The sequence below is a fragment of the Rattus norvegicus genome, chromosome 4 (genome assembly GCF_021556685.1).
Source record: "Rattus norvegicus strain SHRSP/BbbUtx chromosome 4, alternate assembly SHRSP_T2T, whole genome shotgun sequence".
Lineage (NCBI taxonomy): Eukaryota > Metazoa > Chordata > Mammalia > Rodentia > Muridae > Rattus > Rattus norvegicus.
The window spans coordinates 32,131,519-32,155,102 of NC_141537.1; the positions used below are offsets into that span (position 1 = coordinate 32,131,519).

The 23,584-nt window shown below is 39.9% G+C and overlaps 1 protein-coding gene across 5 annotated transcripts; it reads right to left on the minus strand.

Moving 5' to 3' along the window:
• Positions 1-1,263: 1,263 nt before the first annotated feature.
• Samd9l2 (sterile alpha motif domain containing 9 like 2) lies at positions 1,264-23,241 on the minus strand. 5 transcript variants are annotated; one of them, XM_087659688.1, is made up of 4 exons: positions 23,058-23,241; positions 22,321-22,451; positions 14,265-14,404; positions 1,264-6,276 (listed from the first exon to the last, which is right to left on the minus strand). In XM_087659688.1, the coding sequence occupies exon 4, from the start codon at positions 6,252-6,254 to the stop codon at positions 2,484-2,486; it is 3,771 nt and encodes a 1,256-aa protein (XP_087515814.1). In that variant the 5' UTR covers positions 6,255-6,276; positions 14,265-14,404; positions 22,321-22,451; positions 23,058-23,241; the 3' UTR covers positions 1,264-2,483. The 5 variants fall into 5 exon arrangements, 4 of the variants coding, with proteins under 4 accessions (XP_087515814.1, XP_087515815.1, XP_087515816.1 ...); XM_087659689.1 differs by lacking the exon at positions 22,321-22,451; XM_087659690.1 differs by lacking the exon at positions 14,265-14,404.
• Positions 23,242-23,584: the final 343 nt, after the last annotated feature.

Sequence of the window (23,584 nt, forward strand, 5' to 3'; positions counted from 1 at the left end):
TATAATCCTTAGTGAGGTAACCCAGTCACAGAAAAGCACACATGGTATGCATTCATTGATAAGTGGATATTAGCCCAAACTCTCGAACTACCCTAGATGCACGGAACACATGTGGCAAATGCCATCATTCAACCACTGAACTATGAACGGGATCCCCGTTGAAGGAATCTTAGAAAGGACTGAAAGAGCTTGAAGGGGCTTGAGACACCATATGAACAACAATGCCAACCAACCATAGCTTCCAGGGTCTAATCCACTACCCAAAGACTATACATGGACTGACCATGGACTCCAACTGCATACATAACAATGAATAGCCTAGTATGAGCAACAGTGGAAGGAGAAGCCCTTGGTCCTGCCAAGACTGAACCCCCAGTGAACGTGATTGTTGGGGGGAGGGTGGTAATGTGGGGAGGGTGGGGAGGGGAATACCCATAGAGAAGGGGAGCGGTAGTGGTTAGGGGGATGTTGTCCTGGGAACCGGGAAGGGGAATAACATTCGAAATATAAATAAGAAATACTCAAGTTAATAAAGATGAAAAAAAAAAAGAATGGGGCTAAGAATGTGGTGAGTTCAAACAAGAAATGTCTTTGAATCTTCTTCCCTTCACTTTTGCATTCCTAAAGTAAAAAGGTAGGAAAGGGAATTGTGTGTATAGATATACGCATGCACTGAAAGAGTTTAATAGAAGAGCTGAGTACAATGAATGTACTTTACACAGGAGCTGCTTTTTCCAAGTGTTAGTAAGAGGTGAGTGGACCTCTGAGTGCTTGAAGTCACAGTAACCTGCCCCAGGCATTGCCTTCCCTCCCCCCTGCCCACACACTCTCATATAGACACTCACACAGCAATTACTAATATATGAATATATTAAGATCTTAGTACGTATTTATAAAGTTCCAGCTCACTCAAGAGTAGAGATCTCACTCTGTTTGTGTCTAGTTTTAAAGTTTATTTCTCTCTCTCTCTCTCTCTCTCTCTCTCTCTCTCTCTCTCTCTCTCTCTCTCTCTGTGTGTGTGTGTGTGTGTGCACACATGAGCACATGTATATTGCCACTGTGGTGGTGCAGATGGACATTACATACCCTTGTGCCAAACTTAAGAGGTTGTGAGCCACTGATCTGGTGTTGGGAACTGAACTCAGGTCTTCTGTGACAGTAGCAAGTGCATTTAACTGCTGGGCTGTATCTCTAGCCTTACTTTTATCCTATTCTTAGTTAAATCCCTGGTGTGATAATGAAGAAATAATTCAGAAAAATCAGTTAATGTACAACAGATTTTTATTGACCAGTTAGAGTGTGACCCAGAGACCAACTGAAATGTCTTAACCAAATATATCTACTTGGGAGTGCATACTGAGGATATGGGAATGACTGTTGCTACTGTAGCCAAGCTCTGTGGTATATTTCCTGTCTTACAAAGTTTCTCAGAACTGATTCAGAGAAAAAGAAGCAAACTGTGTGATTATAATTAAGCCAATAATGCCATGCAAATTTTATGGGCTAGGAAGAGTAAGTACAATGAGAGATGCAAAATAACATTGTTGAACTAATATACCTCCTCATATTACTTTTATGCCATATGCCAGAGGGCCCTCAATGAAAAATCCAAGGTAGAAGGACGCTCTCTCTATGTTCCTTCCACTTCTGAGTGGACCAGAATACACAGAAGTCACGGGTATTTTTATTTTTGCCTCTGTTCCATATTCTAGTGAGATTTGTTTGTCTTCAGCCTAGCCATCACAGCAGGCATAGGAGGAATTTGACCTCTCCTTTTTCCCACACTACTCCATTCTGCCAGAAAGAATTTGAATCTTGTACTTCACTGAAGTAGCGCTCGATTTCAGCCTTGTGAACAAGACTGTTAAGACCCTTCTTCTGCCCCAAGTGAAGAGTGTGCTTGGCTGCCTTGACCTGCACATGTGCTTGTACTGTCTCCTGAAAGATCGATTCAAGGATGAGACATACTTTTCTATCAGTGAGGAATCTTGATCTACCTCTTTGTTTTCTGGTCAGAATAGGAGACAGGCCAGGAAATAAGGGTCAGGATACGAATGAGTTAGTCCCACAATCTGCAGGACCTCTCTGAGCTTTTTTTTTCAGTGTGCTAAATGGCAGGATGTGCTTGGAACTGGGCTTTAGACAACTGATAATAATGTTGGCCAAAATGAAATTTTGTGTGTCCTTTATCAGTGCCTTTGACAATTGCTTGTTTAAGGTACGCTGTAATAGGAAGGTATAGTGTTCCACTATATTTTCCATGTTGTTTGCTTCTTTGTGGTTTGGATTAAGATATTCAAGGAGTCCTGAAAATGTATCTGCTCGCCAAGCTTTTATGCGCTTCCTACAGTTCTCCTCTTGCAGTAACAGATCTTCTTTGCCCTGTAACTCCTGGCAGAAACGTTCTGCATATTTCTTGAAACAGCGGCTGACTTTCTTACTTAGTGAGAGTTCTGTCAATTCTTTTGGGGTGTTCCTTGGTTTCAGAAGACCCATATAATCCAAAAAAAAACATCAAAGTGTCTTTTCAAACTCTGTAGGAAGGTTATAAAGTTGCTGAGAACTTTGGGTTCTGGAGGGATGGTCCCCTTTCCAGATGAAAACTGTGCCATAGATTCTTTTGACATTTCATTTTCTTTATGGAAAGGAGGTGTGAGCTGACGAAGCTGGATAGTGTCAAGACCCACTTCTATTTCCCCGAAGAAGCCAGCTGTATTTAATGTTCTTCTTCGGAACATCTGTGGTGACCAGAACTCAGTTTGATAGTCTTTACTGTCAGTTTGTTCCTGAGACTCTTTGAAGGCTTTCGAAGCCTTCTCACCAACATCTAGGAAGCGTGTTAGATCATCCACACTAAGACTTCTATAAGTGTTATTTTTACCTAACCAGCATCTGATGTCTCTTTTGTAAACTCGACCAAGTTTGTCTGAAATATACAAATTCATAGGTGCTTTCCTTTTGGCCTGATTTGCCCAGACCAGAGCAGTGCTAAAGTTCTTCTCTTTAAGATAGAAGTGTCTTGCTAAAGCTCGACGAATGAATGTATTTTGTGGGAATCGGTTACTTCCTGCAGTCAAGACCTTTTCAGTTTCCTCATCCTGCAATTCTTCCATGAATGGGGAAAACAGTGTGCCTATTTCACCTCCATGCTCCTTGCATTGTCTCGTAAGCAAGAGAGTTTGCACATCGTGCTTAAATTTGTCTCTTCCTATTCCAGAATTATAGAATACGTTCTCTTCTAGCATATTCAGTGCAATGTGACACCTATCCATTCCGTACTTCATTTCCAGTTCTTTTAAACAGTGGATGGCAATTAGAGGGTGAGTGATACGTATACCAGCATACTTCCCATAATCTGAAACTTCAGTCCTTATTAGAAGTGTAGAATAGGTTCCCATGTTGTCTTCTACAGTTTCGAGTTTCCCACGTTTATTTCTGTAAGTGATTCCCAAAAATATTTCACACTGTGATACTGAAATGGTAGAGTCTATAACGAAAGTGTTCAGTAATGCCAGATAAGAAATGAGCTGGGCTTTTCTGCTGTGAGCATCCAGGTCCTTCAGTGTATTCTTCACTACATTCTTTATATAAGTTGTATCAAAATTGTCCTTCAAGATCATGAAGGAATAAAAGTTTTCACAGTCCTTGTACTCCTTTTCTATTTCCTGCAGTTTGGCGTCAAAGGCTCTTTTTTCTTTTGGAGAGAGTTGGTATTTTAGTGAAATGCTATCAGCTAATTTTGCACTTTCATCTGGATTCTGAGATCTCATACAGTTTAGGATGATTACTAAAGTTTTTTCATATCTCACACCCTTGTGTGCTATAAAGGAATTGATGGCACTCTGCAGAATATAAGTGTCCTCTTGTTCTTCGAAATCATCCACAAGGAGCAGAACGGGAATATAATCCTGGTGGCTGGAAGCCTTGTAGCTGATAAGCTTGCTCACTTGCTCTCCAATCTCTATAAAATCGGTTGCTTTGTTTTTCAAGACAGCACACCGGAACTTCTGCTTTAAGTCCCAGAGAACATGCATAGCCAACGTTGTACCTCCACAGCCTGGGTGATGGTACATGTTGATGAATTTGGCAAATACTGGGTTAGGAGAGTCCGCACACTGTTGTATTAAAGTTGTCAGCTCTTCAAAATTATCTCTTTTTACAAAAGCTGAAGAATAGTTTTCAGAAGAAAAATAAAAGTTCCACCAGGATACTCTGCCTCCTCGATAAAAGTGTTCTTCTCTCAATTTCTTAAATTCTAGGAATTGAGATTCATCTTTCTCTATGTCTGTGTCTCTACACTCATTTTCACAGAGGATTTCCAATGCACTCATGATGTCTTCATCCATTTTCTCCAGAATAACTGAGGAGGAACCACAGGAGGGCAAAAATCTCCTTGAAGACTGAATCACTGATTTCAGTTTGAGGATGGTGCTGTTGACCAGTTCTATGTTTAAAGTGGAAATGCTATGTTTTGCTAAATCATCTTTCATTTCCAGTCTTACTTGTAGGAGATCACTCCATTGTTGGTAGATACTTGGGTTTACACAGATGCATAACATATTATCCATTCCATTAAAAACTTGATAGAAAGCACAGAAAGTCTCAAGGAGTGGATCCTTTTGATTTTCTACTGGAGAAAGTAAGAGAAACACCACCAAAACCTTCCCCCTTTCTATTATATTTCCACCTGTGAGGAATGAAATAAGCTTTCTAACGCCAGAAGCTCTATCTCTCTGCCATAAATGTGGCTCTAGAGGTTGACATGACAAGTCTACTCTGCCATTGCAGAAGATCCAACTGGGTTGCTCATAAAGTTTCAGAGTAGAAATTTTCTCTTCTATGGTAGTTGTTTCCTCATAATGAGTGGGTAGGTGAAGGTTTGCTACCCTGCTTTCTCTGTAAGCTTTGAACACTCCCTGGATGTGAGAGTAAGGATCAAAATCTAGCACAGCAAACAGTTTAATTTCCTTTATAAAATCTAAGTGCTCCATTTGCGTTGGTACACAGGAATTTGTTACAAGAATGTACCAATCATAGTAAGATTTATCAAGTGAGCCTTGGTGTCTGGTCAAAAGTTTAGACAGTTTTAGTCCTTCACTGTCTTTCTTAGATACCACCATACATTCTTCCGCTGCTTTTCTAGATGCTATCGACATCTTTAAATTCTCAAGAAATTTTTTGAACTCTCTATCCCGTTGTTTGGGGTTGCCCAGGATATCCCGAGAGCTAGCTCCTTCTCTCACAAACAATGAAGTATCTTTGCTTTGTTTCCATGTTGTACCTGTGCAAGTTTGCAACATAACGTAGAAATACTTTTCTTGACATATAGAATGTTTGGGAATAACATCCACCTCGATGACAAATCTATTAGATTGTGTATTGTTCAGCAGAAGGACTTCCACAAACCTTGGTTCCCGGATACACGCCCTGGCTTCATGGATATCACTGTCTTCAAAATACTTGGTGATCATCACATTGAAGTGGTTAATAAAGATGTCTTTACTGGTGACTTGCACACCAACAATTTCCCCATGTGGTTTGTCCTTTACTCCAAAATGGATAGTACCATTGGTACGTGTATTCATGCAAGCTGCTGCAAATCGGAATGTCTCGTTGCTGAATTTCATCTTCATTTGCTCTTGTGCTGTCTCTGTGTTTGTGAAGGCTTTGAATTCATGTACTGGGTCAATGAGATTTAGTGGCCCTGTCTCAGCCACTCGTAAAATAGAATGTTCTATGTATCGGTTGGCATCATGGGCAAAATTAAAAGGGTGTGGCATGCAAGACATCTGTTCTGATTTGGGCTTATTACCTTTCATGTCTTTAGTCTCTACATCACCTAATGTGTTTTCTTTCAAGAGACTTGTTCCTCGTTCTTCATTCTGCCCTGTCTCTCTAAGACCAAGGTCACTGTTCGATGAAATTGAGTTTTCTTCCTCACTGTTACTCTTTTTTGGTTGTTCATTTATAGAGAGTGTTTTATTATTTAATTGTCTGGAATCTTGATTGTGACCTTCAGGGGAACTAATTAGTTTGTTATACATATGTTTTATCAGAAGTGCTGGACCCCGTGGCAAGCCCATTTCTCTAAGATCCTTTTCAGTTAGTTCCTGCAGGACCATCCCTGTTACCTCTTCATCAAACACGATTTGGGCATATTTCTCATCAATTTTAAGGTCTTCAGTTATCCATTTTCTTACGTGTTCTTTGGTCCAGTCTTTGATCAATTTAGGTTGAGTTACGTGCCTATCCATGTCCAAGCTTCAAGGTTGTTCCCTGAGAAAGTAATATGACAATATCTTAGCGCTATACTTTATCATGGAAATCACACAGGCAACTTGGAATGTAACCTCATACAAATTATATAAAGATGCATGATACGTTTTAAGAATAACTTTAAGCCATATGGCAGTCATTCTATAGTATATACTAGACCTGAGTATTTCCCATTTCACATGCAATTGCAATTGTGATTCTGAAATAAGCAGTAGCTATTTGACAGGTGATACATTCTTTGTCTTTGATAATGTTCCCTTTAAGACTTACCTATGTGGAAGTTGGGATTTTGTAACTTAAAAAAAGACTCTTGAGAAACAAAATTATCTTTTTTTGTAGAATAATGTTTTAGTTAAACTTTAAACATATGAACATCCACAAAACTTAATATTCTTAAATTCTAACTGTTCAGTAAATATGATAATGATCTGAACAGGCCAAAGCAATTCTAAGCATAAAGAATAATGTAGGAGAGCTCACCGCCTGGACAGGTGGGCACTCCTGAGAATGCAGAGCAGAAGAGACCACCAATACTGCCCACCCCTGCCCAAATCCCTGGCCCAATAGGAAACTGTATACGACCTCTGGGAAATGGTAGATAGGTGCACTGGAGATGCAGACCCTCTGTGCCCCAGACACTGCCAGAACCTAAAGGGACTGGATTAGCAGCTCTCTGCACCCAAATCCCATGGGAGAGAGAGCTAAACCTTCAGAGAGGCAGACAAGCCTGGGAAGTCAGAAGAGACTACACTCTGCCCACATTTCTGACTCACAGAAACACACAGGAACTCTTCAGGCCCACAGGAACAGCTGAAGACCTGTAGACAGGAAAAACTACATGCCCAAAAGCAGAACACTCTGTTCCCATAACTGGCTGAAAGAAAACAGGAAAACAGGTCTACAACACTCCTGTCACACAGGCTTATAGGACAGTCTAGCCACTATCAGAAATAGCAGAACAAAGTAACACCAGAGATAATCTGATGGCGAGGGGCAAGCGCAGGAACCCAAGCAACAGAAACCAAGACTACATGGCATCATCAGAGCCCAATTCTCCCACCAAAACAAACACTGAATATCCAAACACAACAGAAAAGCAAGATCTAGTTTCAAAATCATATTTGATCATGATGCTGGAGGACTTCAAGAAAGACATGAAAAACTCCGTTAGAGAAACGCAGGAAAACATAAATAAGCAAGTAGAAGCCTATAGAGAGGAATCACAAAAATCCTTGAAAGAGTTCCAGGAAAACATAAATAAACGAGTAGAAGCCTATAGAGAGCAATCACAAAACTCCCTGAAAGAATTCCAGGAAAACACATTCAAACAGTTGAAGGAATTAAAAATGGAAATAGAAGCAATAAAGAAAGAACACGGGGAAACAATCTTGGATATAGAAAACCAAAGGAAGAGACAAGGAGCCTTAGATACAAGCATCACCAACAGAATACAAGAGATAGAAGAGAGAATCTCAGGAGAAGAAGATTCCATAGAAATCATCGACACAACTGTCAAAGATAATGTAAAACAGAAAAGGCTACTGGTTCAAAACATACAGGAAATCCAGGACTCAATGAAAAGATCAAACCTAAGGATAATAGGTATAGATGAGAGTGAAGACTCCCACATCAAAGGACCAGAAAATATCTTCAACAAAATCATAGAAGAAAACTTCCCTAACCTAAAGAAAGAGATGCCCATAAGCATACAAGAAGCCTACAGAACTCCAAATAGATTGGACCAGAAAAGAAACACCTCCCGTCACATAATTGTCAAAACACCAAACGCACAAAATAAAGAAAGAATATTAAAAGCAGTAAGGGAAAAGGGTCAAGTAAGATATAAAGGCAGACCTATCAGAATCACACCAGACTTTTCGCCAGAAACTATGAAAGCCAGAAGATCCTGGACAGATGTCATACAGACCCTAAGAGAACACAAATGCCAGCCCAGGTTACTGTATCCTGCAAAACTCTCAATTAACATACATGGAGAAACCAAGATATTCCATGACAAAACCAAATTTACACAATATCTTTCTACAAATCCAGCACTACAAAGGATAATAAATGGTGAAGCCCAACATAAGGAGGCAAGCTATACACTAGAAGAAGCAAGAAACTAATCGTCTTGGCAACAAAACAAAGAAAAGAAAAGCACACAAACATAATCTCATATCCAAATATGAATATAATAGGAAGCAATAATCACTATTCCTTAATATCTCTCAACATCAATGGCCTCAACTCCCCAATAAAAAGACATAGATTAACAAACTGGATACGCGAAAAGGACCCTGCATTCTGCTGCCTACAGGAAACACACCTCAGAGAAAAAGACAGACACTACCTCAGAGTGAAAGGCTGGAAAACAACTTTCCAAGCAAATGGTCAGAAGAAGCAAGCTGGAGTAGCCATTCTAATATCAAATAAAATCAATTTTCAACTAAAAGTCATCAAAAAAATAAGGAAGGACACTTCACATTCATCGAAGGAAAAATCCACCAAGATGAACTCTCAATCCTAAATATCTATGCCCAAAATACAAGGGGACATTAATACGTAAAAGAAACCTTACTAAAGCTCAAAACACACATTGCAGCTCACAAAATAATAGTAGGAGATTTCAACACCCCACTCTCATCAATGCACAGATCATGGAAACAGATATTAAACAGAGACGTAGACAGACTAAGAGAAGTCATGAGCCAAATGGACTTAACGGATATTTATAGAACATTCTATCCTAAGGCAAAAGGAAATACCTTCTTTTCAGCTCCTCATGGTACTTTCTCCCAAAAAAGACCATATAATTGGTCAAAAAAACGGGCCTCAACAGGTACAGAAAGATAGAAATAATCCCATGCGTGCATTCAGATCACCACGGCATGAAGCTGGTCTTCAATAACAATAAGGGAAGAATGCCCACATATACATGGAAATTGAACAATGCTCTACTCAACGATAACCTGGTCAAGGAAGAATAAGAAAGAAATTAAAGACTTTTTGGAATTTAATGAAAATGAAGGTACAACATACCCAGATTTATGGGACACAAGGATAGCTGTGCTAAGAGGAAAACTCATAGCTGTGAGTGCGTGCAGAAAGAAACAGGAAAGAGCATATGTCACCAGCTTGACAACACACCTAAAAGCTCTAGAACAAAAAGAAGCAAATACATCCAGGAGGAGTAGAAGGTAGGAAATAATGAAACTCAGAGCTGAAATCAACCAAGTAGAAACAAAAAGGACCATAAAAGAATCAACAGAACCACAGGTTGGATCTTTGAGAAAATCAACAAGATAGATAAACCCTTAGCCAGACTATCGTGAGGACACAGAGAGTGTGTCCAAATTAACAAAATCAGAAATGAAAAGGGAGACATAGCTACAGATTCAGAGGAAATTCAAAAAATCATCAGATCTTACTATAAAAGCCTATATTCAACAAAACTTGAAAATCTGCAGGAAATGGACAATTTCCTAGACAGATACCGGGTACCAAAGTTAAATCAGGAACAGATAAACCAGTTAAACAACCCCATAACACCTAAGGAAATAGAAGCAGTCATTAAAGGTCTCCCAACCAAAAAGAGCCCAGGTCCAGACGGATTTAGTGCAGAATTCTATCAGATCTTCGTAGAAGACCTCATACCAATATTATCCAAACTATTCCACAAAATTGAAACAGATGGAGCCCTACCGAATTCCTTCTATGATGCCACAATTACTCTTATACCTAAACCACACAAAGAGACAATAAAGAAAGAGAACTTCAGACCAATTTCCCTTATGCATATCGACGCAAAAATACTCAATAAAATTCTGGCAAACCGAATCCAAGAGCACATCAAAACAATCATTCACCATGATCAAGTAGGCTTCATCCCAGGCATGCAGGGATGGTTTAATATACGGAAAACCATCAACGTGATCCATTATATAAACAAACTGAAAGAACAAAACCACATGATCATTTCATTAGATGCTGAGAAAGCATTTGACAAAATTCAACACCCCTTCATGATAAAAGTCCTGGAAAGAATAGGAAATCAAGGCCCATACCTAAACATAGTAAAAACCATATACAGCAAACCAGTTGCTAACATTAAACTAAATGGAGAGAAACTTGAAGCAATCCCACTAAAATCAGGAACTAGACAAGGCTGCCCACTCTCTCCCTACTTATTCAATATAGTTCTTGAAGTTCTAGCCAGAGCAATCAGACAACAAAAGGAGGTCAAGTGGATACAGATCAGAAAAGAAGAAGTCAGAATATCACTATTTGCAGATGATATGATAGTATATTTAAGTGATCCCAAAAGTTTCACCAGAGAACTTCTAAAGCTGATAAACAACTTCAGCCAAGTGGCTGGTTATAAAATTAACTCAAATAAATCAGTAGCCTTCCTCTACGCAAAAGAGAAACAAGCCGAGAAGGAAATTAGGGAAACGACACCCTTCAGAATAGACCCAAATAATATAAAGTATCTCGGTGTGACTTTAACCAAGCAAGTAAAAGATCTGTATAATAAGAACGTCAAGCCTCTGAAGAAAGAAATTGAGGAAGACCTCAGAAGATGGAAAGATCTCCCATGCTCATGGATTGGCAGGATTAATATACTAAAAATGGCCATTGTACCAAAAGCGATCTACAGATTCAATGCCATCCCCATCAAAATACCAATCCATTTCTTCAAAGAGTTAGACAGAACAATTTGCAAATTCATCTGGAATAACAAAAAACCCAGGATAGCAAAAACTATCCTCAATAATAAAAGGACTCCCTGAACTCAAGCAGTATTACAGAGCAATAGTGATAAAAAAAAAACGGCATGGTATTGGTACAGAGACAGACAGATAGACCAATGAAACAGAATTGAAGACCCAGAAATGAACCCACACACCTATGGGCACTTGATTTTTGACAAAGGAGCCAAAACCATCCAATGGAAAAAAGACAGCATTTTCAGCATATGGTGCTGGTTGAACTGGAGGTCAACATGTAGAAGAATGCAGATCGATCCATTCTTATCACCCTGTTCAAAGCTTACGTCCAAGTGGATCAAGGACCTCCACATCAACCAGATACACTCAAACTAATAGAAGAAAAACTGGGGCAGTATCTCGAACACATGGGCACTGGAAAAAATTTCCTGAACAAAACACCAATGGCTTATGCTCTAAGATCAAGAATTAACAAATGGGATCTCATAAAACTGCAAAGCTTATGTAAGGCAAAGGATACTGTGGTTAGGACAAAACGGCAACCAACAGATTGGGAAAAGATCTTTACCAATCCTACAACAGATAGAGGCCTTATATCCAAAATATACAAAGAATTCAAGAAGTTAGAGCACAGGGAGACAAATAACCCTATAAAAAATGGGGTTCAGAGCTAAACAAAGAATTCACAGCTAAGGAATGCCGAATGACTGAGAAACACCTAAAGAAATGTTCAACATCTTTAGTCATAATGGAAATGCAAATCAAAACAACCCTGAGATTTCACCTCACACCAGTGAGAATGGCTAAGATCAAAAACTCAGGTGACAGCAAATGCTGGCGAGGATGTGGAGAAAGAGGAACACTCCTCCATTTTTGGTGGGATTGCAGACTGCTACAACCATTCTGGAAATCAGTCTGGAGGTTCCTCAGAAAATTGGACATTGAACTGCCTGAGGATCCAGCTATACCTCTCCTAGGCATATACCCAAAAGATGCCCCAACATATAAAAAAGACATGTGCTCTACTATGTTCATAGCAGCCTTATTTATAATAGCCAGAAGCTGGAAAGAACCCAGATGCCCTTCAACAGAGGAATGGATACAGAAAATGTGGTACATCTACACTATGGAATATTACTCAGCTATCAAAAACAATGACTTTATGAAATTCGTAAGCAAATGTTTGGAACTGGAAAATATCATCCTGAGTGAGGTAACCCAATCACAGAAAAACACACGTGGTATGCACTCATTGATAAGTGGCTATTAGCCCAAATGCTTGAATTACCCTAGATGCACAGAACACACGAAACTCAAGACAGATGATCAAAATGTGAATGCTTCACTCCTTCTTTAAAAGGGGAACAAGAATACCCTTGGCAGGGAAGAGAGAGGCAAAGATTAAAACAGACACAGAAGGAACACCCATTCAGAGCCTGCCCTACATGTGGTCCATACATATACAGCCATCCAATTAGACAAGATGGATGAAGCAAAGAAGTGCAGGCCGGACAGGAGCGGGATATAGATCGCTCCTGAGAGACACAGCCAGAATACAGCAAATACAGAGGCGAATGCCCTCAGCAAACCACTGAACTGAGAATAGGACCCCCGTTGAAGGAATCAGAGAAAGGACTGGAAGATCTTGAAGGGGATCGGGACTACATACAAACAACAATGTCATGCAACCAGAGCTTCCAGGGACCAAGCCACTACCCAAAGACTATCCATGGACTGACCCTGGGCTCCAACCTCATAGGTAGCAATTTATGGCCCAGTAAGAGCACCTGTGGAAGGGGAAGCCCTTGGTCCTGCCAAGACTGAACCCGGAGTGAATCTAATTGTTGGGGGGAGGGCGGTAATGGAGGGAGGTAATGGAGCGAGGATGGGGAGGGGAACACCCATATAGAGGGGGAGGGGGAGGGAGAGGGGTTAGGGGGATGTTTGCCCGGAAACCGGGAAAGGGAATAACATTCGAAATGTAAATAAGAAATACTCAAGTTAATTTTAAAAAAAAAGGGAAAGAAAGAGAATAATGTAAAGGTATCATAATACCTGATCTCAAATTATACTCCAGATTTGGAGTGAAAAACCAACATGGATTTAGCACAAAAACAGTCTCAGAGACTAGGGGATCCAGAAATAAGTCCTATAGCCATAGTAATCTAAATTTTTACAAAACTGTCAAAATCACATATTGTAAAAAGTATAACCTTATCAAATATTTCTGTGGAAAAACAGGATATAAGGAAAAAAAACTAGGTGAATATTTCTAGATTTTAAAAAGCAGCTATGGGCTTCCTGTTCTCCACTGGCCAGTAGTTATAGCTATTTCTGTACATTAGGCATCTGTACGGGCAGCACATGAGGATGTCCTGTTCACTGGTTACTGTGTACATAAGTGACAACCGTGTTTAGGTGTGTATATGGTGTGTGTGTGTGTGTGTGTGTGTGTGTGTGTGAGAGAGAGAGAGAGAGAGAGAGAGAGAGAGAGAGAGAGAGGCAGAGACAGAGAGAGAGAGAGGGAGAGAGAGACAGAGACAGAGACAGAGAGAGACAGAGAGAGTCTCTGTGTGTGTGTATTCTGTGGTATGGACAGTGTCTTTATGTATTATGTGTGTGGTGCACATGTGCTGTTCACATATGGTATAGCATAAATGTGCTTGATGTATTTGTTTGGCATGTATGTATCTGTGTAGTATATGTTTATGTGTTATAAAAGTATATTTTATTTGCCTGATGTGGTTGTTTTTGTCTCAGCTCACTGCTGAATAACTTATCCTTTCTAGCTCTTTCTGAACTCTGGCTGTGTGATTCAACTGATCTGTTCTAGCTCAAACTCTTTTTTTGTAGTTTGTAGTTGGTTATGCCATTCTACATCATTTAGTATGCTTAGATTCTTGGTCACCTGCAGTCCCGTCCACCTCCAGAACACTCTACTGTTCCCTCAGTGGGCCGTCAACAGTCAGCACTAGGCCCAGTTAACAGTATGTGATGAAAGAAATGATACTCTCCTTTCTTCTAGAATATTTAATAAGGAAAACATGCATTTGAAGCCTATGCAATTTTAGAGATATGCCTTCATTTTCAGAATTAGGTTTTGTTTGCCCTAGCGACCAGTTCTTCTATAGTTCAGGAGGGGGACACAGATTCACTCTGTAGCTGAGGCCGTCTTCAAACTCAAGACACTTCTGCTTCAGTCTCCCAGATGCCAGGGTTGCAATTGACTTTAGACATTAAAGAGAGTAACTAGAAACTTACCAAGTCTTTCCTGGAGACTTCTTTTTATAAAAGAAATTTGAGCTGTGTGTTCTTGGAGCTATTTCATTTGGAAATGTGGCAAAGTCATGTTCTGTAAGTCACCAGAAAGCAGATACACATGCAGGACAGAGCTGGTCTTCCTAAAAAATGTATTTGCTCAGAATATATTATATCAAACAAACAAAAACACCAGTAAAGTCAACATCACAGTAAATTAAAATGCAAGCTAATGGACTGTTGTTCAGGAAGTGTTTATGGTACAGATTTCTCGCTTCAACTTCTACCCCAAGCTTTTTTAAACAGCACCTTATAGAACAGTCAAAGGGATACTCTTTTCCTAGAAGGCATCTTTCCCCATGCTTAAACATTCTGATAAAATAAATACCCAGTAGCATGCTGCAAGCTGGCCGCTCTCCTGCTCTGCACACTACTTGCACTGTGAAGTAAACTTCCAGTGAAAGTACATCCAGGAGGACTTCAGGAAAGACCTGAACACACTTAGGGAAGCACAGGAAAACATTAATAAACAAGTAAAAGCCTACAGAGAGGAATCGCAAAAATCCCTGAAAGAATTCCAGGAAAACACAATCAAACAGTTGAAGGAATTAAAAATGGAAATAGAAGCAATCAAGAAAGAACACATGGAAACAACCCTGGATATAGAAAACCAAAAGAAGAGACAAGGAGCTGTAGATACAAGCTTCACCAACAGAATACAAGAGATGGAAGAGAGAATCTCAGGAGCAGAAGATTCCATAGAAATCATTGACTCAACTGTCAAAGATAATGTAAAGCGGAAAAAGCTACTGGTCCAAAACATACAGGAAATTCAGGACTCAATGAGAAGATCAAACCTAAGGATAATAGGTATAGAAGAGAGTGAAGACTCCCAGCTCAAAGGACCAGTAAATATCTTCAACAAAATCATAGAAGAAAACTTCCCTAACCTAAAAAAAGAGATACCCATAGACATACAGGAAGCCTACAGAACTCCAAATAGATTGGACCAGAAAAGAAACACCTCCCGTCACATAATTGTCAAAACACCAAACGCACAAAATAAAGAAAGAATATTAAAAGCAGTAAGGGAAAAAGGTCAAGTAACATATAAAGGGAGACCTATCAGAATCACACCAGACTTCTCGCCAGAAACTATGAAGGCCAGAAGATCCTGGACTGATGTTATACAGACCCTAAGAGAACACAAATGCCAGCCCAGATTACTGTATCCAGCAAAACTCTCAATTAACATTGATGGAGAAACCAAGATATTCCATGACAAAACCAAATTTACACAATATCTTTCTACAAATCCAGCACTACAAAGGATAATAAATGGTAAAGCCCAACATAAGGAGGCAAGCTATACCCTAGAAGAAGCAAGAAACTAATCGTCTTGGCAACAAAACAAAGAGAATGAAAGCACACAAACATAACCTCACATCAAATATGAATATAACGGGAAGCAATAAGCACTATTCCTTAATATCTCTCAATATCAATGGCCTCAACTCCCCAATAAAAAGACATAGATTAACAAACTGGATACGCAACGAGGACCCTGCATTCTGCTGCCTACAGGAAACACACCTCAGAGACAAAGACAGACACTACCTCAGAGTGAAAGGCTGGAAAACAACTTTCCAAGCAAATGGTCAGAAGAAGCAAGCTGGAGTAGCCATTCTAATATCAAATAAAATCAATTTCCAACTAAAAGTCATCAAAAAAGATAAGGAAGGACACTTCATATTCATCAAAGGAAAAATCAACCAAGATGAACTCTCAATCCTAAATATCTATGCCCCAAATACAAGGGCACCTACATATGTAAAAGAAACCTTACTAAAGCTCAAAACACACATTGCACCTCACACAATAATAGTGGGAGATTTCAACACCCCACTCTCATCAACGGACAGATCATGGAAACAGAAATTAAACAGTGATGTAGACAGACTAAGAGAAGTCATGAGCCAAATGGACTTAACGGATATTTATAGAACATTCTATCCTACAGCAAAAGGATATACCTTCTTCTCAGCTCCTCATGGTACTTTCTCCAAAATTGACCATATAATTGGTCAAAAAACGGGCCTCAACAGGTACAGAAAGATAGAAATAATCCCATGCGTGCTATCGGACCACCACGGCCTAAAACTGGTCTTCAATAACAATAAGGGAAGAATGCCCACATATACGTGGAAATTGAACAATGCTCTACTCAATGATAACCTGGTCAAGGAAGAAATAAAGAAAGAAATTAAAAACTTTTTAGAATTTAATGAAAATGAAGATACAACATACTCAAACTTATGGGACACAATGAAAGCTGTGCTAAGAGGAAAACTCATAGCGCTGAGTGCCTGCAGAAAGAAACAGGAAAGAGCTTATGTCAGCAGCTTGACAGCACACCTAAAAGCTCTAGAACAAAAAGAAGCAAATACACGCAGGAGGAGTAGAAGGCAGGAAATAATGAAACTCAGAGCTGAAATCAACCAAGTAGAAACAAAAAGGACCATAGAAAGAATCAACAGAACCAAAAGTTGGTTCTTTGAGAAAATCAACAAGATAGATAAACCCTTAGCCAGACTAACGAGAGGACACAGAGAGTGTGTCCAAATTAACAAAATCAGAAATGAAAAGGGAGACATAACTACAGATTCGGAGGAAATTAAAAAAATCATCAGATCTTACTATAAAAACCTATATTCAACAAAATTTGAAAATCTTCAGGAAATGGACAATTTCCTAGACAGATACCAGGTATCGAAGTTAAATCAGGAACAGATAAACCAGTTAAACAACCCCATAACTCCTAAGGAAATAGAAGCAGTCATTAAAGGTCTCCCAACCAAAAAGAGCCCAGGTCCAGACGGGTTTAGTGCAGAATTCTATCAAACCTTCATAGAAGACCTCATACCAATATTATCCAAACTATTCCACAAAATTGAAACAGATGGAGCCCTACCGAATTCCTTCTATGAAGCCACAATTACTCTTATACCTAAACCACACAAAGACACAACAAAGAAAGAGAACTTCAGACCAATTTCCCTTATGAATATCGACGCAAAAATACTCAATAAAATTCTGGCAAACCGAATTCAAGAGCACATCAAAACAATCATCCACCATGATCAAGTAGGCTTCATCCCAGGCATGCAGGGATGGTTTAATATACGGAAAACCATCAACGTGATCCATTATATAAACAAACTGAAAGAACAAAACCACATGATCATTTCATTAGATGCTGAGAAAGCATTTGACAAAATTCAACACCCCTTCATGATAAAAGTCCTGGAAAGAATAGGAAATCAAGGCCCATACCTAAACATAGTAAAAACCATATACAGCAAACCAGTTGCTAACATTAAACTAAATGGAGAGAAACTTGAAGCAATCCCACTAAAATCAGGGACTAGACAAGGCTGCCCACTCTCTCCCTACTTATTCAATATAGTTCTTGAAGTTCTAGCCAGAGCAATCAGACAACAAAAGGAGATCAAAGGGATACAGATCGGAAAAGAAGAGGTCAAAATATCACTATTTGCAGATGACATGATAGTATATTTAAGTGATCCCAAAAGTTCCACCAGAGAACTACTAAAGCTGATAAACAACTTCAGCAAAGTGGCTGGGTATAAAATTAACTCAAATAAATCAGTTGCCTTCCTCTACACAAAAGAGAAACAAGCCGAGAAAGAAATTAGGGAAACGACACCCTTCATAATAGACCCAAATAATATAAAGTACCTCGGTGTGACTTTAACCAAGCAAGTAAAAGATCTGTACAATAAGAACTTCAAGACACTGAGGAAAGAAATTGAAGAAGACCTCAGAAGATGGAAAGATCTCCCATGCTCATGGATTGGCAGGATTAATATGGTAAAAATGGCCATTTTACCAAAAGCAATCTACAGATTCAATGCAATCCCCATCAAAATACCAATCCAATTCTTCAAAGAGTTAGACAGAACAATTTGCAAATTCATCTGGAATAACAAAAAACCCAGGATGGCTAAAGCTATCCTCAACAATAAAAGGACTTCAGGGGGAATCACTATCCCTGAACTCAAGCAGTATTACAGAGCAATAGTGATAAAAACTGCATGGTATTGGTACAGAGACAGACAGATAGACCAATGGAATAGAATTGAAGACCCAGAAATGAACCCACACACCTATGGTCACTTGATTTTTGACAAAGGAGCCAAAACCATCCAATGGAAAAAAGATAGTATTTTCAGCAAATGGTGCTGGTTCAACTGGAGGGCAACATGTAGAAGAATGCAGATCGATCCATGCTTATCACCCTGTACAAAGCTTAAGTCCAAGTGGATCAAGGACCTCCACATCAAACCAGACACACTCAAACTAATAGAAGAAAAACTAGGGAAGCATCTGGAACACATGGGCACTGGAAAAAATTTCCTGAACAAAACACCAATGGCTTATGCTCTAAGATCAAGAATCGACAAATGGGATCTCATAAAACTGCAAAGCTTCTGTAAGGCAAAGGACACTGTGGTTAGGACAAAACGGCAACCAACAGATTGGGAAAAGATCTTTACCAATCCTACAACAGATAGAGGCCTTATTTCCAAAATATACAAAGAACTCAAGAAGTTAGACCGCAGGGAAACAAATAACCCTATTAAAAAATGGGGTTCAGAGCTAAACAAAGAATTCACAGCTGAGGAATGCCGAATGGCTGAGAAACACCTAAAGAAATGTTCAACATCTTTAGTCATAAGGGAAATGCAAATCAAAACAACCCTGAGATTTCACCTCACACCAGTGCGATTGGCTAAGATCAAAAACTCAGGTGACAGCAGATGCTGGCGAGGATGTGGAGAAAGAGGAACACTCCTCCATTGTTGGTGGGATTGCAGACTGGTAAAACCATTCTGGAAATCAGTCTGGAGGTTCCTCAGAAAATTGGACATTGAACTGCCTGATGATCCAGCTATACCTCTCTTGGGCATATACCCAAAAGATGCCTCAACATATAAAAGAGACACGTGCTCCACTATGTTCATAGCAGCCTTATTTATAATAGCCAGAAGCTGGAAAGAACCCAGATGCCCTTCAACAGAGGAATGGATACAGAAAATGTGGTACATCTACACAATGGAATATTACTCAGCTATCAAAAACAACGAGTTTATGAAATTCGTAGGCAAATGGTTGGAACTGGAAAATATCATCCTGAGTGAGCTAACCCAATCACAGAAAGACATACATGGTATGCACTCATTGATAAGTGGCTATTAGCCCAAATGCTTGAATTACCCTAGATCCCTAGAACAAACGAAACTCAAGACGGATGATCAAAATGTGAATGCTTCACTCCTTCTTTAAATGAGGAAAAAGAATACCCTTGGCAGGGAAGGGAGAGGCAAATATTAAAACAGAGACTGAAGGAACACCCATTCAGAGCCTGCCCCACATGTGGCCCATACATATACAGCCACCCAATTAGACAAGATGGATGAAGCAAAGAAGTGCAGACCGACAGGAGCCGGATGTAGATCGCTCCTGAGAGACACAGCCAGAATACAGCAAATATAGAGGCGAATGCCAGCAGCAAACCAGTGAACTGAGAATAGGTCCCCTATTGAAGGAATCAGAGAAAGAACTGGAAGAGCTTGAAGGGGCTCGAGACCCCAAAAGTACAACAATGCCAAGCAACCAGAGCTTCCAGGGACTAAGCCACTACCTAAAGACTATACATGGACTGACCCTGGACTCTGACCCCATAGGTAGCAATGAATATCCTAGTAAGAGCACCAGTGGAAGGGGAAGCCCTGGGTCCTGCTAAGACTGAACCCACAGTGAACTAGTCTATGGGGGGAGGGCGGCAATGGGGGGAGGGTTGGGAGGGGAACAAAAAAAAAAAAAAAGAAAAGAAAAGAAAAAAAAAAAGAAAGTACATCCAGCACCGCCTGCCTTCTCTCCCTGCCAGTCCAAACCACTGATGCCAGTGACCTCATGCAGACATTCTGTCTGCTCCTTCTCCCCATGGCTTCCACCTGATGGACAGTGTGAAGCCTTACAAGATGAGGCATGCTGTTACCTCTCTGGCATTCCAGCATTATACTGCTTTCTCATTCCTTCGAAGTGGATCTAGTTGCTTGGGCCTCTTGTTGATTCTTATTACAGACAGTGCAGCTGTTCGCAGCTGTTCTGGGCTGTTTGTCTCCCTGGAATCCCCTAACACACCCATGGTTCTTGGTTCCACACTTTCTTAAAGTTGTTATTATTATCATTATCATTATTTTTATTATTACTATTACTATTATTACTATTACCCTTACTATTATCATGAGGAACTGATTGTCTGGCTTACTGGTCCCATTTACCAGCATTTCCCATTCCTTTTCTGGATTTTTTTCTATTGAGAACTTAATGCAAATAAATATTTTTATATGTGTTTACTTGTTTATTTCTTTAATTTTTCTCGCTCTTTTTTCTATGCACTACACGAGACTGAGTTTTTGTGCTCACCATCTTCAGCCCCCCATATCATACCCTGGCTTATTAACAAAACATGCTGAGTAAATGGAATACATTCGCACAATGAAAATATGCATCTTTTAAAAGGCCTCCAGTGCTCAGTGTCTCAATGCACCAGGTAATAATTTTACTTAGGTAGGTGGGAGACAGCTATCTAAGGGTCCTTTTAGTGGCTATAGGATTTTTGTCTCCCTTAGTAATGCAGATATAATTAAGATTAGACCAGACTAAAAGTAGATAAAGCCTTGTTATTTAGAAAGCAGCTCAGCTGGGCTCACTGATCTCACAGAAGTCTGTCAGAGAAGTCACACATCCAAACTAAACCAAGGGCAGTGGTGGGGGAAGGTCAGAGGGAGGGCAGAAGAGAGGGGAGGGGTGAGGGGAGGGAGGGGCGGCGGGAGGCAGTGGGGCGGGGAGGACGTGGGCAAGGCGGGCGGGGAAGGGGCAAGGGGACAAAGGGGTTACAGGTCTTGGGTGTGGTTGTGAGCCAAGAGCTAGTACTGTGCCCAAATATGCTCTAAAACTGAGCACTTGGGTGGTATTATTAAGGTACTTGCCTTAAGGAGGAGGAAAGAAGATGAATCAGCTTACCCCCCACACACACACCCCACTCTGCAGTCACAAAGTATTGTCTCACTTTCCTGTTGGGGCACTCAGTCCCAGAGGAAGCTACTTCTTCTACAAGGTAACCCTGAATGAGGCCCCTTGGTGTCCAGGGCCTCAGAGCCCAAGGCAGAAACTGACCTTCCAGCTAGGGACTTGCCTGTTCCACAAGCTCGCCCAGGAAGGGTCAGAAGCAGTGTAAGTTTCCAGTCCAAAGCACTCAGTTAACTATTTAACCAGCCACGCCCCCTTGGCTATTCAAGAAGACTTCCTCTTTGGATTTAACTGAAAGGGGAAACAGAAAATCTAACAGGACTCTCCTATTCATTCCAGAAACACTGCACATCAGGAATTTCCGCTGCAGCTCATGCATTCTTTCAGGCAGTGAGGGCTGCCAAAGAGCTTGGCTACTACATGGGCTGTTTTCACTAACTCAAAACCAGAGGCTGCCAGTAGACACCAAAGGGATAGACAGATTCTGAGATAGAAAACACTTTGACTCCCTGAATCTCACTCCTGATAAGTGGAACATCTTGTCTCGATATGATGTGCAAAACTCTTCAAAAATTCCCTTAGAAACACTAAAAAGTCAAAAATTCCGTAATCTGCTTCCAACATTCTAGCAGTTCAGAACATAATTCAAATCTATGATATTCGTTCAGTGAAGCATTTAAAAAGCCTAGGCACTTTACAAATTTTAAGAACATCTTGACTTTTAGTGTTGGAACAAAGTAAATCAAATTGCTATGATAGGTTTAAACAACCTTTGAGAATACCAAGTTGTTAAATCTTGGCCCCTTAGAACCTCCTACCTTCCTGTTTTAAAGGGTGAAAAAAGAATCTTATTATGTTAAATTCAAGGCAGCTACAAGATGCCAAGCTCCAGAGAACTTGGCCCTTTAAACTCTCCCACACAGAGCAAGGACAAGTATACCTTCACCTCAGGGGTCCAAGACAGCTCACTTGATCTCCAACCCTGAGGTCCATGCTTCAAGGGAAAGAAACTTCCCAGTTTTAGCTGCAGCCCTGGGGAGCTATACACACTGAGGATCCCAGGAACTGAAACTAAACACAAGCAAGGTAGTTTTGTTTTTGTGAAAAGCACTCTAATACAACGCAATAAAAAGAAAACTACAACAACCCTCCCCACACACACACCATTTCCTCAGCTCCCTTGCTGTCTGAAATAGATGTAAAAGGAAAACTTAAATGACTAGCCCTGAAGGGTGCTGCCTTTGATGGATTTGCAAACAAAACTTGGGGGAAAAAATCTTACATTACATGGAAAGGAAGGTAGAAACTGACATTATCACATAGGACCCGAGGTTCCACCATAACTTGTCGTTGTTTAATTTTGAAGTCCTTTTGCTTTATTTTTCAATCTTTCTTATCTGCCTGTTTGTCACAATGAAGAACTCGCTCATTGTTCTTACCAGTTCTCATTATTTTAACTGTAGTCAACAGAGCATTTCTGCCCAGGAAAGCATTTACAAGTTAGTATCAGTTAAGCATACTCCTACATATCTAATGTGCTGCTTCTACTAATTAACTTACTATTTTAATCATACTTAAAAGTATTGATTGATTCAAAATTACAGCTAGAACTTTTAGAAATAACTTCCTCATCATGTGCATAAAAATGAGGAAAGATGTCATGATTCAGAAACTTACCAGTCTCCTGAAAACTGTATTCTTCCAGAAGCTTGAAAGCAGTGACTTTAAGCTGTGTTTTCTTATTTTTCTTCAGATACTATTCTCAGGATCCTGTTCAGAAACAAAAAAATCTGGGTTGTTCAGCTGCAAGGTTCTCTGCCTTCAATGCGCAGCCTCTAAAGATGTGGTGCAGAATCAGAATGAGGAAATAGTTTCAGTTTTGTTTTTGCTCATAATCCTGAAGAGGGAGCCAATGTTAGAATACTTACTTAGGATGCATGAGGCTCTGTGTTTGGACAATACACAGATTTAGAAATATATTATAGAAAATTATCAGTAAATGTGAACAATGCATAACAATTTTTCACCAGGCATATATTTCAATCACAAGAGCTAAGAAACTGGAGAGAGGCACAAATAAAAAGAAAACAGACATTCCAGGAAGAATTAAAATTCTTTGATTAGGTATGAGCTAATCATCTGTTATGGGTTGAATTATATCTCCTCCAAATTCATATACCAAAGTTCTAATTGTAAGACTGTGG